We start from the raw sequence: 21,880 nt of genomic DNA, 5'->3' as shown, positions 1-21,880 counted from the left end.
GTTCTCAACTGGTTTGGCCATGGGACCCACATGTTCCCATGGTCATCAAGCTGCGACCCACTTTTTAGAAATTTATAGGCCTATTTAAATAAATGTGTTTTTAAAAAAACAAGCACATTTATTTCACAAAAATTGTTGACACACACACACACACACACACACACAGTCCCCCTTGACTGAACATGCACATCAATTGTAAGAATATGAGTAATACTACTCATGAATAAACAGTAGGTCTATAAGGTAAGACTATTAAATAGCAATTCCAAACTAGTTTTTGTTAATACAATGTTAGTAAGTTGGTATGAGCCACCATAGTCATTTATAAATTTACAAAATAACCCAAAGTGAAAATAAAGTGGCATTTTGGAGTTATGGAAACAACAGATGCCCATGGTGAACACAATACCAAAATAAACTGTTAATGAAACATGGAAACTGCTGATGATGAATACAATGAACATCATTCCTGCATGCAAATCCTTCTCAGCTAACACATGGCGTACCAGTAACGTGATTTATTGGTATTGTTATTTCGTGACTTTCTAAATGACAGCATAACTATGACAATGCATGTTCGTAGGTTTTTTTTTGCACTTTATACAGTGGGGAGAACAAGTATTTGATACACTGCCAATTTTGCAGGTTTTCCCACTTACAAAGCATGTAGAAGTCTGTAATTTTTATCATAAAATCTTCATCTGTGAGTGATGGAATCTAAAACAAAAATCCAGAAAATCACATTGTATGATTTTTAAGTAATTAATTTGCATTTTATTGCATGACATAAGTATTTGATACATCAGAAAAGCAGAACTTAATATTTGGTACAGAAACCTTTGTTTGCAATTACAGAGATCATACGGTTCCTGTAGTTCTTGACCAGGTTTGCACACACTGCAGCAGGGATTTTGGCCCACTCCTCCATACAGACCTTCTCCAGATCCTTCAGATTTCGGGGCTGTCGCTGGGATATACGAACTTTCAGCTTCTTCCAAAGATTTTCTATTGGGTTCAGGTCTGGAGACTGGCTAGGCCACTCCAGGACCTTGAGATGCTTCTTACGGAGCCACTCCTTAGTTGCCCTGGCTGTGTGTTTCGGGTCGTTGTCATGTTGGAAGACCCAGCCACGACCCATCTTCAATACGGTGCAGTCGTCCTGTCCCCTTTGCAGAAAAGCATCCCAAAGAATGATGTTTCCACCTCCATGCTTCACGGTTGGGATGGTGTTCTTGGGGTTGTACTCATCCTTCTTTCTCCAAACACGGCGAGTGGAGTTAAGACCAAAAAGCTCTATTTTTGTCTCATCAGACCACATGACCTTCTCCCCTTCCTCCTCTGGATCATCCAGATGGTCATTGGCACACTTCAGACGGGCCTGGACATGCACTGGCTTGAGCAGGGGGACCTTGCGTGTGCTGCAGGATTTTAATCCATGATGGCGTAGTGTGTTACTAATGGTTTTCTTTGAGACTGTGGTCCCAGCTCTCTTCAGGTCATTGACCAGGTCCTGCCGTGTGCTGATCCAGCCCGGTCTCACCCCAAAACGTCATGTAGTGACGGGTCTTGACCATACGGCAACATACGACGAAAAGGGTACCCCTAAAACGTCCATATGAGACGAAGACATAAACGCACCAGCAGCGCCTCTTAGCGGTACCCTAACGCATACCTAAACCTACCCATAACCCGCATCGTCACATATGGACGTTTTAGGGGTACCCTTTTCGTCGTATGTTGCCGTATGGTCAAGACGCGTCAGTATGTGACGTTTTGGGGTGAGACTGTGTTAGCTGATCCCTCAACTTCCTCATGATCATTGATGCCCCACGAGGTGAGATCTTGCATGGTGCCCCAGACCGAGGGAGATTGACCGTCATCTTGAACTTCTTCCATTTTCTAATAATTGCGCCAACAGTTGTTGCCTTCTCACCAAGCTGCTTGCCTATTGTCCTGTAGCCCATCCCAGCCTTGTGCAGGTCTACAATTTTATCCCTGATGTCCTTACACAGCTCTCTGGTCTTGGCCATTGTGGAGAGGTTGGAGTCTGTTTGATTGAGTGTGTGGACAGGTGTCTTTTATACAGGTAACGAGTTCAAACAGGTGCACTTAATACAGGTAATGAGTGGAGAACAGGAGGGCTTCTTAAATAAAAACTAACAGATCTGTGAGAGCCGGAATTCTTACTGGTTGGTAGGTGATCAAATACTTAATTATTTAAAAATCATACAATGTGATTTTCTGGATTTTTGTTTTAGATTCCGTCTCTCACAGTTGAAGTGTACCTATGATAAAAATGACAGACCTCTACATGCTTTGTAAGTAGGAAAACCTGCAAAATCGGCTGTGTATCAAATACTTGTTCTCCCCACTGTATATAGTGAAGTGATATACAGCGCACGCCGCCGCATTTGCGCATGCAATTGAAGTGTGTGCGCTACTAGCGTACTATAACAGCTGATTGGACAGGAAAGTTAATTTTTCTGAAGTGAGAGACTTTTTATTTCGTAACAAGCTACAAAAATAACTTTAGAATAATGACACTGACATATACTCTGACAACATCTCATCTGACAGCAGCAACTGAATCAGTACAACGCATTTTTCTCAGGCTATCTGACAGAAGGGTCAACCGCTTTCACGCAAGTCTTTCAAAATAAAAGTCTTGCATTAGCAAAACATTTAGAATTACGTTTTTTTGTTGATGACATTGTTTATTTGACTGCACACTCCGCGACCCACTCAGAACGATCTATACAGGTGGAGCTGGGGAAGGTGGAGGGTTTCTGAAAGTTGAACAGCAAGCTCATTGGCAGCTGATACAGCAGGAAACAATTAATGTGATTGCAAGGAGATTAGGACCTATCAGCATTTGGCATCCAGATTTTCATGACAGAATCTTTGTGCTGATTAATATTTTTGTGGAAACTGTGATAAAATAGAAAGTTCAAAAGAACAGCATTTAGAATAGAAATCTATTGACCATATGCGCCAGAGAAATAAGCGAGCAGCCATCTTTAGAATGTTGTGTTTGAACTTCTGTTTATGGGGTAGCTCATTATATTTATGGCATAGGTGTCGAAGAGAATTTACTTATTGTAGAGTTAATGAAAGTTATCATGAGCATTGTCATGTTTGAAGCGGATGTCAAATGTCAGCAGACCGGGAAGATTTCAAAACAAACAGTTCATTCATAAATCCGTAAGATCTTACCTTCATGTTGTGGAAATACAAGCTGGAAGACAGAACACAACGAACGCAGCGCTGAAAAGGGTCGGGGCTACACAATGTCTATGAATGTCTTTACTGTCACTTTTGATCAATGTAATGTATTCTTGCTGAATAAAGTATACATTTCTTTAAACTAAATATTTTATGAATGTACAAAACTAAAAAGTGTGGGCTGCCTCCCCCTTTTTTCTTTTTCGAGAGTCTAGGACACAGAGACAGATATGAAATCTCACATATATCAGTGATATATGTCATGTAGTAGGGAAATTTTATGCATGGTATTCTGTATAAATTGTTTTTCAACAAATGCATAATTATACAATGGACAATGAATGGGATTCAGAGTATTATGAAACCACTGGGGAAAAGAGGTCAATAGCTTTATGCATTCAGGAGCGATAAAGAGTGCAAATGTGTACTTGCATGTGTCTGCATGTACTGCATCTGTGATCTGTAAGTACTGTGATCTGTAAGTACTGTACATATACTGTATAGAGATATTTATGTGAAGTTTCAGATATCAGATAGCAGTTACACACAGAGTGGTTTAATGCTGACTTGTTCTGTGTTAAAGGGTTGAAACAGTAAACCTTGGGAATGCAAACCTCGCCACCTGTGCTGACCTGATCCGCTGCTCTTTCTTAGAAGCTCTTGCTTTCTAACCACACTCTCTAATCCTCTTCCCCGGTTCGCTCACATGGCATCGTTTGATGCACGCAATGGCAAGGCAATGTTAGGAGTGTTTGTGTTTTGTAGCAGTCATAAGATTAAACATGTGCATGTTTTTTTCTTTTCTTAAATGTGTTCGATTTTATCCCAACAACACCTACTTGAAGTGTGAACTTGTGAAAAAAAGTTTGTAGTTTTACAGTCTAACAGAAGCTAAGTGCTGAAGGGGGAAATGAATGACACATACGGTTCTGGTGGCTTTTGGTGACGTTGTCGGAGTCCAGAGCGTGGTAGAAGTCATATGCAGATCGACCGAGAAGATCTTCAGGGCTGTAACCCATCAACTCAGTAACTCTGGAAAAGTGAGAGACAACTAATATTAACACAGACATTAACACACACACACACACACACACACACACACAGAATTGTTCTAAAGCTCTCAGTTATTTTATTTGATCTGTACAAGATTAGTATGTTTTAAGCCAATTTAATAATGATCCATTTCATGTGATTTGTTTGGCTGAGTTTTCAGAGACCTAGTGTTTTCTGAAGGTGAATAATTAGAATTAATGAGAAATATGTAATATATCCTTATATTAAAGGATACTATGCGTGTGACAGAACTGTATATGGAGAAAAAAAAATAACATTGAACATTTTACACTTTAAATTAATTAAATTAGATCTGGTGAAGGGAAAATTAGCTCTGTACTAACATCTTTATGAATGTACTAATTATTAATATAATACATATTTATTGTTAATAAAATCAATAGTTCTGACAATTGTTTGATAAGCCACACTTATTGCTGATAATAAACACACAACCACACGTTTCATTAATGAAAAAAGCTACATATTTAAATATTTCAAAGCTACATTGAAATAACACTTATATTTTATTATTTTGTAATAATAATTTATTAGTTATTAAAAATTAATGGCTCATTCATTTCTTACAATTTTTTAAAAATTATTTTTACATAACATTTTCCTTTTCATGGTTAAAGTCATTTTTACTCTTTAATCAAGAGCACAAGGCAATGTGTGATTGTGTGTAATGAATGTGACGGGTATTATTTGGTTATGAAAGTGTGCGTTTGGTGTATTGAGCTGATCCTTGTACTGAAGTTACATAATGCCAGACAGCTGCAGGTCACTGACTCTGTATGCATGAGTGTGTCTGCAGGCTTCTGTTCATTAAAGAGCCCTCTATTCTCCTGTCATTGAACTAACCATCTCTGAGCTGATGAGGCAAAAGAGACACACACACACACACGGAGACAGGGACAGACACACAAACACACACAGATAGACACACACACACACACACACACACACACACAGACACAGACACCTACACAAAAACAGGTGTTTTTTTTCATCATCTATGAGAAAAATGGGAAAAACAGTTTAAAAGCTATTTTGAAATGCAACAAATAGGTTGTTTAATGAAGGCCTTGGACTCCTCTTTCCCTAGACGCTGTGCTCCAAAAATGAAATAACCATGTTTCAGACCAATCTTCTCTAAATTTGTGTGCGCTGACATCATAATAATGACCATAATTACCACTGGATATGTGGTTGAGTAAGTGAAATTACTCTACTTTTCTCTTATTCTGAAGGTGACATAAGTCAGAGCTCTTCTAGGAAGCAGGGACTGCTACTATGGAACTTTTCAACATTTAACCAATCATTACGTCCATTATTCATGTCAAATCTGGTCTTTAATAAAATGCTGTTTTTCCAGCTTTTTTTCCATTCCCTTATGTAAGCTTTGCAGACAAACAGTCCATTATCCAACATGTATTCAGGCCAATTACATGGCACTATATTTTTGGCACCCATTCCTAAGATCCCTTAATGCCTCTCTCTGTTAACTTCATCAGCAGGGATGCAGGTTTAGCATTGTGGTCTGGCGTTGTGATTATTTGGCGGGGCATTAATCACAGAAAACATGACAGCAAACACTTTGAACTATGTGTGTACTGTGTAGGGAAGTGAGTTAATTGTCGGAAGAGTCAGGATGAAATGTAACGGTGTAAACAATGCCTGTAATGTTCAGTGATGCTACTGAGAGTCAAACATTTCCACGACGACACTTGCTCGGGCCTGGAGTGTCAACCGCATTTAACTTGGCCAATTAAGTGTTTCGCTTTGTGATTTACATATTACAAATTTCATATTTGTCCTGCTGCAGATGGTGACCTTTATATTTTGGCTCATGGTACGTATGAGTCTACTTTTTATTTATACCTTGTTGGCAACTAACTGAAATAAAGTTTAAGCTTAAGTTGAAGTAAAATTGAAGATGAAAATAAATATAAAAAATAAAATAAAATAATAAAAATAAAAAAATGACAAAAGCACATAAATTTACTAAATTGCTTATTTAATGTTAAATGCTAATATTAATTGCTAGGCAATTTTTTGCTCGAAATTTTTTCTTTTAATCTTAAGAGTACCCTTTTATTGATGGTGTGTAGCATCAGAAATTTCCATCAGGAATTTGGCCCGATCATACACCCTGTGCAATGCAGCACCATGCGCGACGGAAGTGTTTTTTGCTAGTTTCAGTCCGACGCAGTTATCAGTTTCACGTCCTGCGCCACGTCGTTTAAATAGCAAATGCATTTGCGCCCATTTGTTCGGCCAAGGGTGTGCTGGTCTGAAAACGAGGTGTGTTCATTGTTGGCGCATTGTTATTTTGAGGCAACTGAAATAGACTGCGCCATTGACCAACAAAAACCCATTTTTCCCGTCGTTAAACTAGCAAAAGTGGATTCGGACACGCCCTAAGTGCACTTGCGCCGTGCGCTTTAGACCATACGCTCAGATCGCCCAATGCGTTTATGTTTAGCATTAATGAGTGACTCCAGTGTCAATTGATAATACAATTTACTCAAACTGCACATGTACTCCAAGAATGCAGGTTTGTGTGTTTGAAGAGGGGAGTTACCTCTCATCACAGTAAGTGAACTTCATGTCCATGCTGTGGCGGCTCAGAAACGCCTTGCTGTCGAGCGGTGTGTCGATGTTTGATGGATGGGCAATGGGCTCACACATCATGACCACACAGGTGAGCGGCGGCTCTTTAAAACCACAGAGCACTCGTGTGGGACAGCTGTTACACACCTTCAGGTGCCCTGTGCAGTGCAGGACCTGCAAGAACAACCATTATCTTTATGTTACAAAAAGCCTGACTCCAGGTCAGCACTTGTCCTAAAAGAGAAGTTATTCACCTTCCAGCCGGCTGACTTGAGGTTGACTGTACGCCCGCGATTCGTGACTGTGCATTTCATTCTCATGAAGAAATCCCTCTCAGTGTTCAGCTCCTTGCCTTTCTTTCCCATGCCTGCAGATAAACACACACAGACGTTTACTTAGCTTTCTAAATGGGGACATTCCACAGACGTAATGGTTTTTATACTGTACAAACTGTATATTCTATCCCCTTATAGTAACCCTACCCATCACATAAAACTTTCTGCATTTTTTAAAAAAAACTTTAATTACTTCATTTGTAAACCAGTCACAAATTTGTTCCCAAAATCACACACACACACACACAGACCCAACCCACACACACACTTAGGCTAGAAATGGGCTTAAAATACCAGGGAAACATTCCTAGCATTCTTCTTGTGTGCATACAGAAGCTTAAACAGAAATATTTTGCTTTTCGTGTTCTCAAATTCCAAAACACTTTCGGCTTTTAATATTATCGCTTTTATACAAATAAATTTGTAAGCTAAATCCAAACATAGTTAATAATGTTTAATTTATATAGCGTCTTTCCTGAGCTCAAGGGCGCTTCACCATAAATCATAGAGTCCTACAAACAATCATATGGACAATCGCCTAGCACATATGGATTAAGCGGTTAAAACCAAGTCTTGTGAAGAGAGATACAATCAGTTTGTATGATGAACAGATTTAATTTAGACTTTTATTTAGGACGACTTTATTACCTTTTGGATTACAAAACATGGATTAAACCGATTGACATTATTGGATCTTCAAGGTTTTGGTTACCTGGACTTTTAATGGAAGGACAGAAACCTCTCAGGTTTCATTAAAGGGGTCATCGGATGCAAAATTCACTTTTATATGGTGTTTGCATATAAATGTGTCTTTGCAGTGTGTGGACACAATGAAAAAAATCCATTCACTCCTTTTTTTTTTTTATCCTCAAAATGTCTAAACACTCTCAATAATCAAGCCGTTTGGATTTTCTGAGCAATATGATGTCATATTGCTCATGCTCCGCCCACAACCACTGACAGACTGTCCCGTATTAGCATATTTCCCCCTCAGCCATTTGTATACTGTCTGCCAAGGCAGCAATTTTTGTCTTGTATCGACACGCCCCATGGAAGAGAGGGGTGGGGTGAGCAGTCGCTCATTATCATTTAAAGAGACATACACTGAAACGGGTCGCTGTGAACAGAGCTGTTTTTGAGGAAAAAGGGGGTTATTTTACACAACCATTGAGGAATTTTAACCAACGTATGTTACAAACTTTACATGAAGACCCTAAAGACTCATACCAACTTGTGGAAAATGGGCATCCGATGACCCCTTTAAAATATCTTAATTTGTGTTTCGAAGATTAACCAAAGTCTTATGGGTTTGGAACTGATGTAAATAACAGAATAAAAAAAATAGATAAACTAACCCCAAGAAACACTGTGTTCCACAGAAGAGAGAAATTCATACAGGTTTGGAATGACATAAGGGGAGTAAATGATGATTGATTTTCAGTTTTGGGTGAACCATCCCTTTACATATCTATAAAAAATATCTAGTATCCATTGAAATATCTAGATATTTCAAAGCCCATGAGTTCAGCCTTAACGACAAAGTCAGAGACACCATGAGGTCAGAGTTCCACCGCTGGTCAATCGTTCATCAACAGCTGCTGAAAAAGAGGGTCTTTGTTTAACCACACGCGACCACATGACATTCTCAACAGCTCGACCAACAACTCAAACGAGAAGGAGCGACGTGCTGCAAAGTTTCATCATAGTGAAGGTGGCAAACACCTGAAAAAGCACAATGAAACTTGACCTTAACAGAGGAGAGATGTTGAAAGTAGCATGCAGGGAGGGGTATGAAAGTGTGGAGGTCAAATAAAGGATACACAGAATAAAAGGGGAAGGGGTTGTGGGTCTGTTTTTTGAAGGCATGATTGTTTTTTCTTCACATAGCTAATCCTCTCCTATGAAGCTATGTGTTTTCTTTACATTAGGCCTTTACATACTTGTTTTTGTATTTCTGAAAGTCTGTTTATAGAAGCGATAATAAAGTTTCTTGAGAGGCACATATACACATAAGATGATTTGAACTAAAGTGGTTTTACGCGTAAAGGAGAAAAGCCCATAAGAAAGCGTGAGAAGTAGATGTTACATGCAGAGGTTACATGCAGAGGTCATGCTAAACTATGATCTGAAATGTTGGATGTTTTCACACTAGAGCTTTTGGTTGGTAATAGGGATGTCCCGATACCACTTTTTCACTTCCGATACCGATACCGATGCCGCAGCTTTGGTTATTTGCCGATACCGATATCAATTCGATATTTTTATTTTATTCTTGAACTAATACTAATAATAATAAAATATAATGGAAGCACTTTGCTCAATTAGCCACATAAAAACATCTCACTCAAATGGAGAACAAATACTTCTCCAGTATATAGTCCACAACAACAGTTGATAATGAAAGACTGCCACCCTTTATTCAAAAGACCTTGAGATATGTTTGGTAACCTGAATGAATTTAAAATTAATTTGCTATATTTCAGATCAATATATTTGTTTCCTTTAAATTTTAATTACCTTTAACTTTATTCTCATCTGAATTATAAATAATTTATTTCTGTATAAAATAATACTACTTTTAAAAACACATTTGATTTTCTTTTTTATTCAATGTAGAATGTGTAACTTAAAAATAAACAGATTAGTGCTCTGTTTTAGGACAAGAAATGAAAACCAATGCAATGATGAATGTCCAAAAGATGATATCATTTTTGCTTTTAAACAGCGTGTGTGTGTGTGTGTGTGTGTGTGTGTGTGTGTGTGTGTGTGTGTGTGTGTGTGTGTGTGTGTGTGTGTGTGTGTGTGTGTGTGTGTGTGTGTGTGTGTGTGTGATTTTGGTTGGGTGACAGTTACAGTTTGACAAGAGTTTACAGTTTGACAAAAGCACAATGTTGGGTTTTACACAAATATAAGTAGGCTAAACACTTTTTGCATGATGTTTTAATGATGTCCTGTATGAAAATGACGGAGTATGTTTTTATGTTTCCACTGTTCGATCGCGCCCGTGCCTCTCTCTCTGACACACACACACTGACTCCAGCATTGCAATCTTGACATCGCAGCCTGTTCATTTTGCTGCGTTCACACCAAATGCGAATAGAGCGTCAAATTTGCGTCTATCGCGTCTAGTTCGATGCTTGAACAGTTTGAATCCATTCGCGCGTCCAAAGTGAATAGGACGCGCCGCGCGCGTATAATGATAAAGTGAGCGTTTGAAGCGATATAGACGCGCGTTCAGAGCTAAGGCGGGCTACAGATTAGGTGTCCCTAAAGAACCCGCATATGCGCGTATCTAACAGTAACGTTAGTTCCGTATTACATTAATGTGCACGCGATATTTATTTATTTTTATACCGTGTATTCTCTGTGTAAATCCATGCACCGAACGTACGTTCAGTACGAATACGTACCGTTCCACCCCTAATGGGTATCGGATCATAGGTATCGGATAATTTTTTTTCTCCCCTCCGATATCCGATCTAGCGTTTTGGGCCAGTATCGGCACGATACCGATGCCGTGGATCGGATCGGGACATCCCTAGTTGGTAATTTAGAGTTTGTTCTGTTTGGTTGGTGTGAATGCGGTTTTCCAGCACCAGCGAACTGCACCAAAGTCCATTCAAAAGGAATAAATGTATCAATAAACTTGGTTTGGTAAAATGTGAAATAAAATGTGATATGGACTCAACAACAGGGGTACTAAAGCTGAAACTAAAACTTAAAAAAAAACAAACAAAAAAAAACAAAGTTGTTACTTGAAATAAAATCAATGTTAACTGGGAAAAATATACATACACACAAAATTACTAAAACTGAAATAAAAATGAATAAAAACTATAGACACTACAAAACTAAAACACACAACAAAACTACAAAAAATACATAAAATAAAATAACCTAAATGAAAAATATACAATAAATAAAAACTAATTTAAACTATTAATAAAAACTATAATAATATCTTAAAGGAAAACGACACTGCTCAACCGAACATGGTCTTCTCACCGAATGAAAAGACAAACTGAAAATTCTAAAAACTTGCGATTTACACACATGTAGTCAATGTACATTATTTTCTGCCATCTCCATCTCTCTCAAAAGTTCTACTCATCTGCATGTGTTCATTGAAGAACTATTTTGGCTAAACTGATCATGTTTCTAGTTCCGAGTAACACATTTTACCATGCAGATTTTTCCATGAAAACATCACAGAAATGTAACAGATTTTTTCAGGGCCATAGGTAGACTGCTCCATATCACTCCATTTATCTTCTTCTATTTGACTGGCTGATGTTGCGTAGTTGCTCTTGGAGTCAATTGTTATATTTGTGATAATGCAATGAAACATGCCAAATAGTGCAGACATAATTTTTGGATCTGGCTATCATACAAAGAAAATATAAACGCATGCAAAAACAAGACAGAACCAATGAAACATTAATAACTCATTATGTTGTTGTCAATGTTTTTGCATAGTAAAAGAAAACCTGGAGCTGTAGTTTGCCTTTTTTGCCAAATCATTTTGTAATAATAATACCTTAACCAAGTTAAGTGTTTTGATCTTCACTCATGTTTAGAATATTTTAAAAATATAGAATATTTTCCTCATATTTGAACGGTTTAATCAAACTTTGGAACAAACAGGGTCATGAAAAACATACTGTACATACAGCAGGATTTGAAACTAGTGAGGCTGAATAAAGAAAAGTGACATACCGGCTTTGAGGCTGAGGTTCTCGCGGATCTCTTCATGGTCACAGGGGTGAGTGAAATCAAAGATGCTGTGCCCTGTTAGTTCCACCTACAGAGAAAGACATGCTGATGATGGGTAAATCTCATGAAAGCTCTCATTATATAACACCACTGTTTAAAAGTCGGGGGTCGGATTTTTTGTTTGAGAGAAATTAATACTTTTATTCAGCCTAAAGGGCATATTAAAGAGATCAAAAGTGGCACTAAAGACTTTTATATTGCTTTTATAAATGTAACTTTTATAAATAACTTTTATAAAATATGTTTCTAGATCACCAAATCAGCATATTACAATGAAGTAAAGACTTGAGTAATGGCTGCGGAAAATTCAGTTTTGCCATCATAGGAATAAATTACATTTTAAAATATATTAGAATAGAAAACAATATTTTATATAACAATATTTTAAAATATTGCTGTTTTTACTGTATTTTTGTTCAAATAAATGCAGTCTTGGTGAGCATAAAAGACTTCTCTCATAAACACTAAAACATATTAACAACCCCAAACCTCTGATCAGCAGTGTATACAACATGAATTATATTTAGCATAAAGAAAATTAAGCCTACTTTAGACTTGGTGATTCATTATTTAGATTATTTTAATGACCTTTTGCCTCAAAATATCTTAACACTTCTTGTAATTCCCATTATTTTCAAGGTTGATTCTAATTTAGTTCCTATTACTATAGTACAGTAAATGTTTTATATTATAACAGTAAAAAATACTGTAATATAAATTAAAAACTCTAAAACAAATATGGACACAATGTACACTATTTTTACATAATATACCACTTTGTATTTTACAGTACTGAGAATTGCTAGTTTTACGAGAAATGCTAGTATTTATATTTTGTGGTGAAATATGACCTGTACATGTTCTTGACAAGTTTTGTAAGATTCACAAACATTATGGATCTTTGATCTTTTTTATAATGGTCATTTATCTGATAACAAATAGATAACAGGCCACATTTCTACAAAACAGCAGCCATGTGTAAGGAAGCAATTGGCAGCCAGAAGATAAATCCCAGAGCTTCTGTAAGGGTCCGAAAAAGTGACACATCCTTCCTCCAATACAGTGCTGGAAGGAAACGGGCTTGTGCTGTGGTTAATAATGGCATCTCGCCTGCCAAAGATTAATTGAACCCAGTGGAAATGAATGCTCAACAGACAAACAGCTAATAATAACGTGACTAAAGGTGACTATCTGTCTGCACAGTGATTCCTTTCACTGCATGCATTGCTGGGCCTCTGATACTCACCTGTGTGAGACCCATGAATTTGCTGATGTTCTCTGATAAGAAGATCATGTCTCCGTCTGATGTTACCACAGTAATGAAGCCGCCCAGTGACTTCAGATACCAACTGTCCATCAGTCTGTCTACATCTGTCGTCTCTGTGGCAGGAACGCAGCCTGCAACATGGCACAAACACAAGTGTTTCAGAATGCATGTGCGCATGTGAGTGTGTGCACAATCGCTAGTCTTGCTCTGGCTCTTAAATCCCTGCCTGACCGACATCCAAAATAAACAACAGCAACTTCATCCTGCTACTCTGAGCCCTCCCAACAACACTGACCTCCCTTCTGTCACTGCCCTCAGCTCCACACACACACACAGGTTCGCTATCTTTGTAAGAACTCTCCATAGACGTAATGGTTTTTATACTGTCCAAACTGTATATTCTATCCCCTTACACTAACCCGACCCCTAAACCTACACATCACACAAAACTTCCTGCATTTTTTTGCAAAAAAAAACTCTTCTCTCTCTTCTCTTATTCTGTATGATTTATAAGCTTTTGTACCGCTGGCTGGTCCCCACAATGTACTTATAAACCTATAGTGTACACACACACACTCTACAAATACCCACATATACGGACACACAGACACCCACATGCCCTGCTGTATGATGGCACCAAATCTGTTCATTTCAATTTAAAGAGAAAAACTCCAGCTGTTACCCTGTATGTGGAAAACCCACATCTGTGAGAAACATATGAGAGGGGGTTATGCAATCAAAGACAATATTTGTGGTTATGCTTATCCGGAGATCACACGCACTTTTGGAAAAACACATAACCTTTGCAGTATAATGTATATTTGCATTGCCCTGCATTAGTACATACTCTAAGCCTATTAAATTTCTGATGCAAAAAATCTATAATAATAATAATAATAATAATAATAGTATTATTATTATTATTATTATTATTATTATGGAGAGGTCCAAAAGACTGAGACCACATTGAAAACATTTATTTAATTTTTTTTTAAACTCTTATTTTTTTGAGTGATGTCAAATAAGAACCACATTGCATTAACTAGTAGACCTTACTGTATATATAATTAAATTATAATATATGATTGCTTGTTTAAAAAAAAAAAAAAGTACATAGTAATGGTGATAGTCAAAGTGATAGTCAAATGATAATTTGGAAAAACCTAAATTCCTGACCGGTTGGTAATACCGCCACTAAAATGTGGACGGGGTGCCAGACTTTGGTTTGCCAGTACTGCAGTAGATCTGGCAGAGCTTCAGGCGGGAGGTGGAGTGGACAAGGACACGGAGAACAGAGCGGCTCCACACTGGGGGGTCGGAAGCCTGAGATTGCTCCAGTGTGCTTCCTCCAGATAAGAAACTTTCTCAAGGCCCATTGAGAGCCCAGGGCTGGATTTGAGCCGAGCCTAGAGAACGTGGCCCCGGGAGAATTAGAGCTACGTCTTTGAAGGGGTTCTTGACTTGAGGCTTTCATTCTGAGATGAAACAAAACTGCACCCAAAATTGGGGTTGCAGAAATTGATCATCTGGAAGAGAAGTCAACTAATCTGAATGCATTGGTTGCTGAAACACATGCATCTACAAGGGCAAATGATGATCTGAGCTGTAGAAATATTGACTATTGATATCTCAAGATCATGCAGAACATCTGGGAACTCTTTAGTCCACCAAGATTACAAGATGTTTTGCTTTACATAATATGGAGCGAAAAGGTATAGAAACAAAACAAAACGACACAACACAAAGCCCAACATCAAAAGACACAAAAACCTCAACAAAACTCTAAACGATACAAAACATCAAACGACACAAAACCTAAACAAAACAACAAAAACAAACGACACAAAAACAAAACACCAAATGACACAAAAACAAAAAGACACAAAAACAAACGACACAAAAACACAACGACACAAAAACAAAACAAATGACACAAACGACAAAACAACAAACAACACAAAAATAAAACAAAAGACACAAAAACAAAACACCAAACAACACAAAAACATGACACAAAAAACAAAACCTTGTAGAAATTTGTTTTGACACAAATCTACAGACCTTTGAATTTTGAACAGAATTAACTAGAAGAAATGGCATCTTAAAGCCTCTTACTTAAAAATTCAACAACAATCACCCCTACTGTACATAGTTTTCAACACTATGTTTTTTGTAACACTATGCCTATTTGAGAATGTAAAGAATCCTAACCACGGTAGTAGAGAGATGGTGAGTCATTGATTTCAATGAGATTATATCTCGTCAACCATTATTTCAGAACACATTTTTAGAGCCGCCCATGGGCGAAAAGAGCGAATATAGATAATATCAAGTGAATGACCGAATCAATTCTAAGCATCAGTGCAGTGGGAGTGTGGATCTTATGTAAAAAAGGTGTTTCCCATGCACCCTCAGCACGGGTAGGGTGATGGCGAGAGGAGGAGGGGATGGATGGATGTGCGGCGCCAGGGTTGGCCTGTGTTTTGGCTGGCCTGCAACGGAGAGCGCCAGCCTTAAAGAAAGCACCAATCAGGCTTCCAGCACAGAGCTCGCAGACCTGCTGATAACACTATCTGATGTACCATCTCTTACTGACAGGGCTGCTTTTCAATGTCTTCTTCCCCTCCCTCCCCTCCTTCTCTCTTTCCATTTCTGCATGTAGCATGAACCTGAACATTTGACTGTCAAGTCACATCAAGTCCAACAGTCCAAACTGAAGGAACCGAGCCGATTCTGCATTCTAACTGCGTATTAATTGTGATCCCTGTCCTTTTAGTGTCTGTTGCAAATACAGAACGGAATGTCGAATGCAGGAGCTCCTTTGTCCAGCTTCCGGAGATTCTAATTTTATAAATCAAGACACACAAACAATACGAACACGCTCACATCCTCTCGCCATACCTGCTTTAAACAAAGAAACTTTCAAAAGACCTGGGGCCTGATGTATAAATGTTGCGTACGCACAAAAAAAGCCATTTAAATGTGCGTACGCAATTTTCCATACACAAATCAGGATTTATAAAAAAATAAACTTAGTGTGCGCACTGTCCGCGCACTCATTTTGCACAGGTTCGGTCATACACATGGTTTTATAAAACGTAGTTCAGCCAAAAATGTATATCCGGTCATCATTTTCTCACCCTCATGATTTTATTTCCTTCTGAGTGACATTTTCATGAAATTTGAATGCTATGGTGGACTGAAATATTTTCAGAAAATAAATTCAGAATTAAATTTCAGTCTGTTTCTTACACAAAGCTTTCAGAAGACTTGGCAAACATAGTGCACAACTTGTATGGATTTTTATGATACTGTTATAGTTCTTTTATACCCTTTTTAGGAGTCTAGCAGTCTGAATTAGAATCCAGGACAAAAGGAGCATTGTCAAAATTATGCTGAACTTCTCATTTTGTGTTTCATGGAAGAAAGAAGGAAAGAAACCCATACTTGTTGGGAACGCCATGAGGGAAGTAAATGATAACAGAATTACATTTTTTGGGTGAACTATCACTTTAAAATCACACACTCTTGAAGCTTACCGTACCCATTATTAATTATACTCTGTAGGTTTTCATTAAATTGTTTCATTCATGCAATCTTTGATTTATAAGATTAGCACCTACAGCTAAAGATAATTAACCCAGACAGAGTTACAGCAGGTCCAATATTCACTAACACAATTATATCCTTATATAAAGCACCTCCTCATTTGTATAATACAACAGTAACCGTAATGCAGTCTGACATTTCCTCATAAGTGAACCTAGATAAAAGACCAAACTAAAGGTTTAGCATTTGATTATCATCAGAGTGTGTATTTGCAAAGCGACTCCTACTTTGACGTGACATCTGTGATGTTGCGCTGACAGTGGAGTCACCCATTTGATAACCGTTATTTATCAGATTGCAAATATAACTGTAGTAATATGCACCAGTCAGTAGCTGTTTCCATCGCACGTCCTGATTATGCTGAGTTAGACGCGTTCCTGGATCAACATATTTTGTTGATCCTGGAAAAACATTCCTGTCCCAAAATGTAATCCTAACCATATCCCACTCTACCCCTAAACCCCATCATCCCTAAACCCCTAGTCATCCCTAAAATCAGAGGGAAATGATGTAGAAGCACCTAACTCTGGTTGTAAGTCTAAACTTGACAAACTGTAAATGTATCCCTCAAATCTGATTGGTTGATTGGAATGTTGATCCAGGAACGTTGCACTTGGTAAAATCAGGTTCTGCATTTCCATCCACCTATTTTTATGCGTATTTCAGGATATCACATTTAAAAAAAACACACTTGATGGAAACGGCAAGATGCAAATTAATTCTAAAAATGCGCATAAAAATCATAAGCGCTCAATTGAATAAAAATAAAAATAATTCATCCGATAAGAGGACGTGCATAAACTACGATGGAAACACATTACAGAATATGTGCAACAAAAACCTCACATGACTTTGCCTCAACAGTGGATGTAACTGGGTGCAAAGAATCTCAAATGTTGGTTTGATCATTCTCTGTAATGCCTGAGCCAAAGTCTGTCATCAGAATGATTTAATATAATGGCCTCCCAGAAGTGTTTGGGATCTCCCGAATCCCACAATTGCATTCTCAAATACCAGCATCTGAACGCAAGATAACATGACAGCGTGTATTGTGTTTCGTCTGCGTGCTCTGCGATGCAAGTCATTTATTGTGAAGTGACGTTTTTGTTCTCTTGAACACATGGGATGGAAACACTGCTTTATTCGCAAATGCTTTATGCAAAATGTTAAATTTGCGACATTGAACGGAAACATAGGAATTATTAAAATTATTGCTGAAACGGTTAAAAAAGATGACTGATGAATGGCAGATAGAAAAAAAAAATCATTATAAAAACCAGTCTTAACAAAATAAAGTGCATTAAAACTAAATTCAATAGTTTCAGTCAATGTCAAATCAATGTTGTGATGCCCAAAGGCAGCATATTATTATGATTACATATTATGATTAAATACAGTACAGTATGTTTATTCAGCCCAGTCACACGTGTGCATTTGGATATATACCCGAGGTGAGGAGTTTGCGTGTCCGCAGGAAGCTGATGGCCAGTCTCATGATGGATGCTTTATCCAGGTGTGAGCTGATGTTGTGTGGGAGGGGAAGCTGGTGGGCAACTTCGTAGAACACCTCCGTCTCCTTACTCCGTCTGCAGCGCGCCGCATCACGAGACTTCTCCTTACGCCGGTCTGAGCTGCACCTACAATATGGAACAACATGAAAATATGTGATAAAAATGTTTCCATTTGTAATAAATGATTTTTTGTTATAAAAATCTAAGAAAAAGTATTTCGGGGGTTTTTTTTTCCGTTTTTTTTCTGAAATGCTATATAGTGAAATATGCAAATATTTCAACAGATTAAAAATAATTGAAGGTCAATCCCAAAGAAAAGGTAACATTTTTCACTCTTGCGTTTCTCCCTTAAAGGGATAGTTCACCCAAAAATTAATTAGCCCATGATTTACTCACCCTCAAGTCACCCTAGGTGTATATGACATTCTTTTTACGAGGAATACAATCAGAGTTATATTAACCAATGTCCTGGCTCTTCCAAGCTTTATAATGGCAGTGAATTAGCCTACTGTTTCTGTTTTGAAGTCCATAAAAGTGCATCCATCCATCATCAAAGTGCTCCACACGGCTCCGGGGGGTTAATAAAGGCCTTCTGGAGCGAACTGATGCGTTTATGTAAGAAAAATATCCATATTTAACACGTTACAAAGTAAAGTTCTAGCTTCCGGCCAAACGGCCATACACTGTCTACTTGCACCTAAAGTGCAACTTACACAACTTGTGACGTCGGAAGTAGCGTAGTGCGTCATGGTGTAGCGTAAATATCAGCAGTACATCGCATTACTCGCATAAGTTGCACTTTAGACTTTAGTGAACTACGTATGTTCTTTGGCCGGAAGCTAGTTATTTTACTTTAGAAAGTTTTATATTTGGATATTTTTCTTACACAAACGCCTTTATTAACCCCCGGAGCCGTGTGGAATTTGTTTATGATGGATAGATGAACTTTTATGGACTTCAAAACAGAAACAGCCATTCACTGCCATTATAAAGCTTGGAAGAGCCAGGACATTTTTTTTATATAACTCTGATTGTATTCGTCTGAAAGAAGAATGTCTTATACACCTAGGATGACTTGAGGGTGAGTATATCATGGGCTAATTTTCATTTTTGGGTGAACTATCCCTTTAAATCTGGTCAATGCCCTGATCTGGGCGTAATTAGTTGGGTGAATCTCAATAAAACCCCCATTTTTCCCCCATTTGCTTTTCAGCTGACCTTGACATGCTTTTGACAAGTTTTGTGGCATTCTCTATATTCTCTAAGTTGTTAAGTGCACATTGGACATTAAACACAGAAATGCTCAACCCATTTATTTATCTGTGTATCTACACATTTTTCAAGAGAATAACACTCTCTTTGTGCACTTGACAGTCTTTCTTATTCAACTCAAGTCACTCTTGCAGAAGCAGACATCAGTCCCAAAAACTGGGCCAGCGGAGAAAGAGCCAGTGTCCGGCAGGTGCGAATGAATCCACACGCACACACATTTTTGCACATCTATCTTTGAGAGGACATTCATTGACACAATGCAATCTCAAGCTCCATACACTAACCCTACCAATCACAGCTAAGTGCCTAACCCGAACCCTAATTATAACCTGATTATAATTAATTAACCTAAAACAAAGTCTTGACCCTCAAGCAGGCATTTAAAGGGTTCTCAGAAAGTGAGGACCGGCCAAAATGTCCTCACTACTCTCTTTGTCCTCACTCCGATGGTCTAAAACCCAAACCAGTCTTCACAAAGATAGTTGCACAAGTACACAGACTTCATTTTTTATTGGGACATTCCATAGACAATGATTTTTATACTGTACAAAAACTGTATTTTCTATCCCCTAACCCTTCCCATAAACTACCCAACAAAGAAAACAGTTTGTTGGATTAGTAGTGAAAAAAACTTAGAATAAACAGGCTACAGCCCAAACATATGATAAACTGTGTAAAAGAATAAATCAGTAATAATGACACCGCAAAAGGAACTCATAACTTGTACTGCTTTATTTATTCTAGTTAGCCCAAACTGTCAGGAGCGGATGGGTCAATGCCAGATCTCAAGTGGGACATTCCTGACTGGTTTAAGTGCTTATGGGAATGATCACTTATAGCTACATCCTGAATTTAATAAACAAAAATATTGTCCCAAATTAGAACACATCTGTCCCATGAAAAGAGATTATTCACAGGAACTAGAATTTATTTCCCATTTATCTTGTTGAATGTCGACAACTCTCTGATTACAGATCAAAGAATGAATCCATCCATCCATCTTGACAACCAAGATTGGTGGAGTTTATTTCTATGACATTGATAATCTATAACCATATTTATATTTATTTAAAAATCACAAGATATCTGAAAATAAGAAATCAGAAGGTGCGAGTCATTACTTTCCACAACTATCGTGTTGCATCATAAAAGAAAAATATTATTATAGTTAAGAAAATTATTAATATAATAAATGAAACTGTAACCTTATTTAATGTTATATTGATCATTTGTATAATTTTCAGCTAGAGAGACAAAAAAGCTCAGTGTGACAAGCAAAAGTGTGCTAGTCATGCACTTGGAGTGCCTTGAGCTGTGGTTTGTGGGTCACTTCAGAGGGCGAGATACATCACCACCAGCACTGAGTGATATTTTAACTCACTGTAACTGTTGCATAACACAACCCTTACTGTATGTGCAAGACGCAAGATCACAGTTACACCAAAACCCACATGTTGTAAACAGATTTTCATTTCATTCATCTCTGAAGAACAACTAAACAACGATATACTGTACACTCAATTATGTACAACTAGCTAATACCGGGTTGAACCCCCTTTTGCCTTAATTCTTTGTGGCATAGATACAACAAGGTACTGAAAACAATCCATATTGATGATAATATCATGCAGTTGCTGCAGATTTGTCATCTGCACATCCATTATGTGAATCTCCCATTCCACCAAACCCAATGGTGCTCTATCTATTGGACTGAGATCTGGAGACTGAAGAAGCCATTTGATTATAGTGAACTTATTGTCATGTTCAAGAAACCAGTTTGAGATGATTTGATCTTTGTGACATGGTGCATTATCCTGCTGGAAGTATCCATCAGAGGATGGGGACACTGTGGTCATAAAGGGATAGACATGGTCAGCAAAAATACCCAGGTAGGCCTTTAAACGATTCTCAATTGGTACTAAGAGGCCCAAAGTGTGCCAAGAAAATGTCCTCCACATCATTACACCACCAACAGCCTGAACCGTTGATGCAAGGCAGGATGGATCCATGCTTTTATGTTGTTTATGGCAAATTCTGACCCTAACATCTGAATTTTGCAGCAGAACTTGGAGACAATCATTTCCAATCTTCTATTGTCCAGTTTCAGGAGTGGCACCCAGTGTGTTCTTCTGCTGCTGTTGTCCATCTGCTTCAAGGTTTGAAGTGTTGTGTGAACACAACAGATGCTCTTCTGAAGACCTTGGATGTAACGAGTGGTTATT

General features: G+C 37.9%; 1 protein-coding gene across 1 annotated transcript in view; it reads right to left on the bottom strand.

The window, feature by feature from the left end:
• The window catches only part of epas1b (endothelial PAS domain protein 1b), a 48,042-nt gene that overhangs the window by 10,869 nt on the left and 15,293 nt on the right, over nucleotides 1-21,880 (bottom strand). Inside the window, exons 2-7 of the mRNA XM_079854633.1 lie at nucleotides 18,322-18,512; nucleotides 13,246-13,397; nucleotides 11,943-12,027; nucleotides 7,146-7,258; nucleotides 6,863-7,065; nucleotides 4,148-4,254 (exon numbers count right to left, since the gene is read on the bottom strand). Coding sequence (XP_079710759.1) covers nucleotides 4,148-4,254; nucleotides 6,863-7,065; nucleotides 7,146-7,258; nucleotides 11,943-12,027; nucleotides 13,246-13,397; nucleotides 18,322-18,512 — 851 coding nt within the window. The remainder of the gene's footprint in view (nucleotides 1-4,147; nucleotides 4,255-6,862; nucleotides 7,066-7,145; nucleotides 7,259-11,942; nucleotides 12,028-13,245; nucleotides 13,398-18,321; nucleotides 18,513-21,880) is intronic.

The sequence above is a fragment of the Squalius cephalus genome (genome assembly GCF_949319135.1).
Source record: "Squalius cephalus genome assembly, chromosome: 21".
In the NCBI taxonomy this organism is placed as follows: domain Eukaryota; kingdom Metazoa; phylum Chordata; class Actinopteri; order Cypriniformes; family Leuciscidae; genus Squalius; species Squalius cephalus.
Note: the sequence above shows the minus strand (reverse complement) of the source record. Positions and strands in the feature narration are given on the sequence as shown.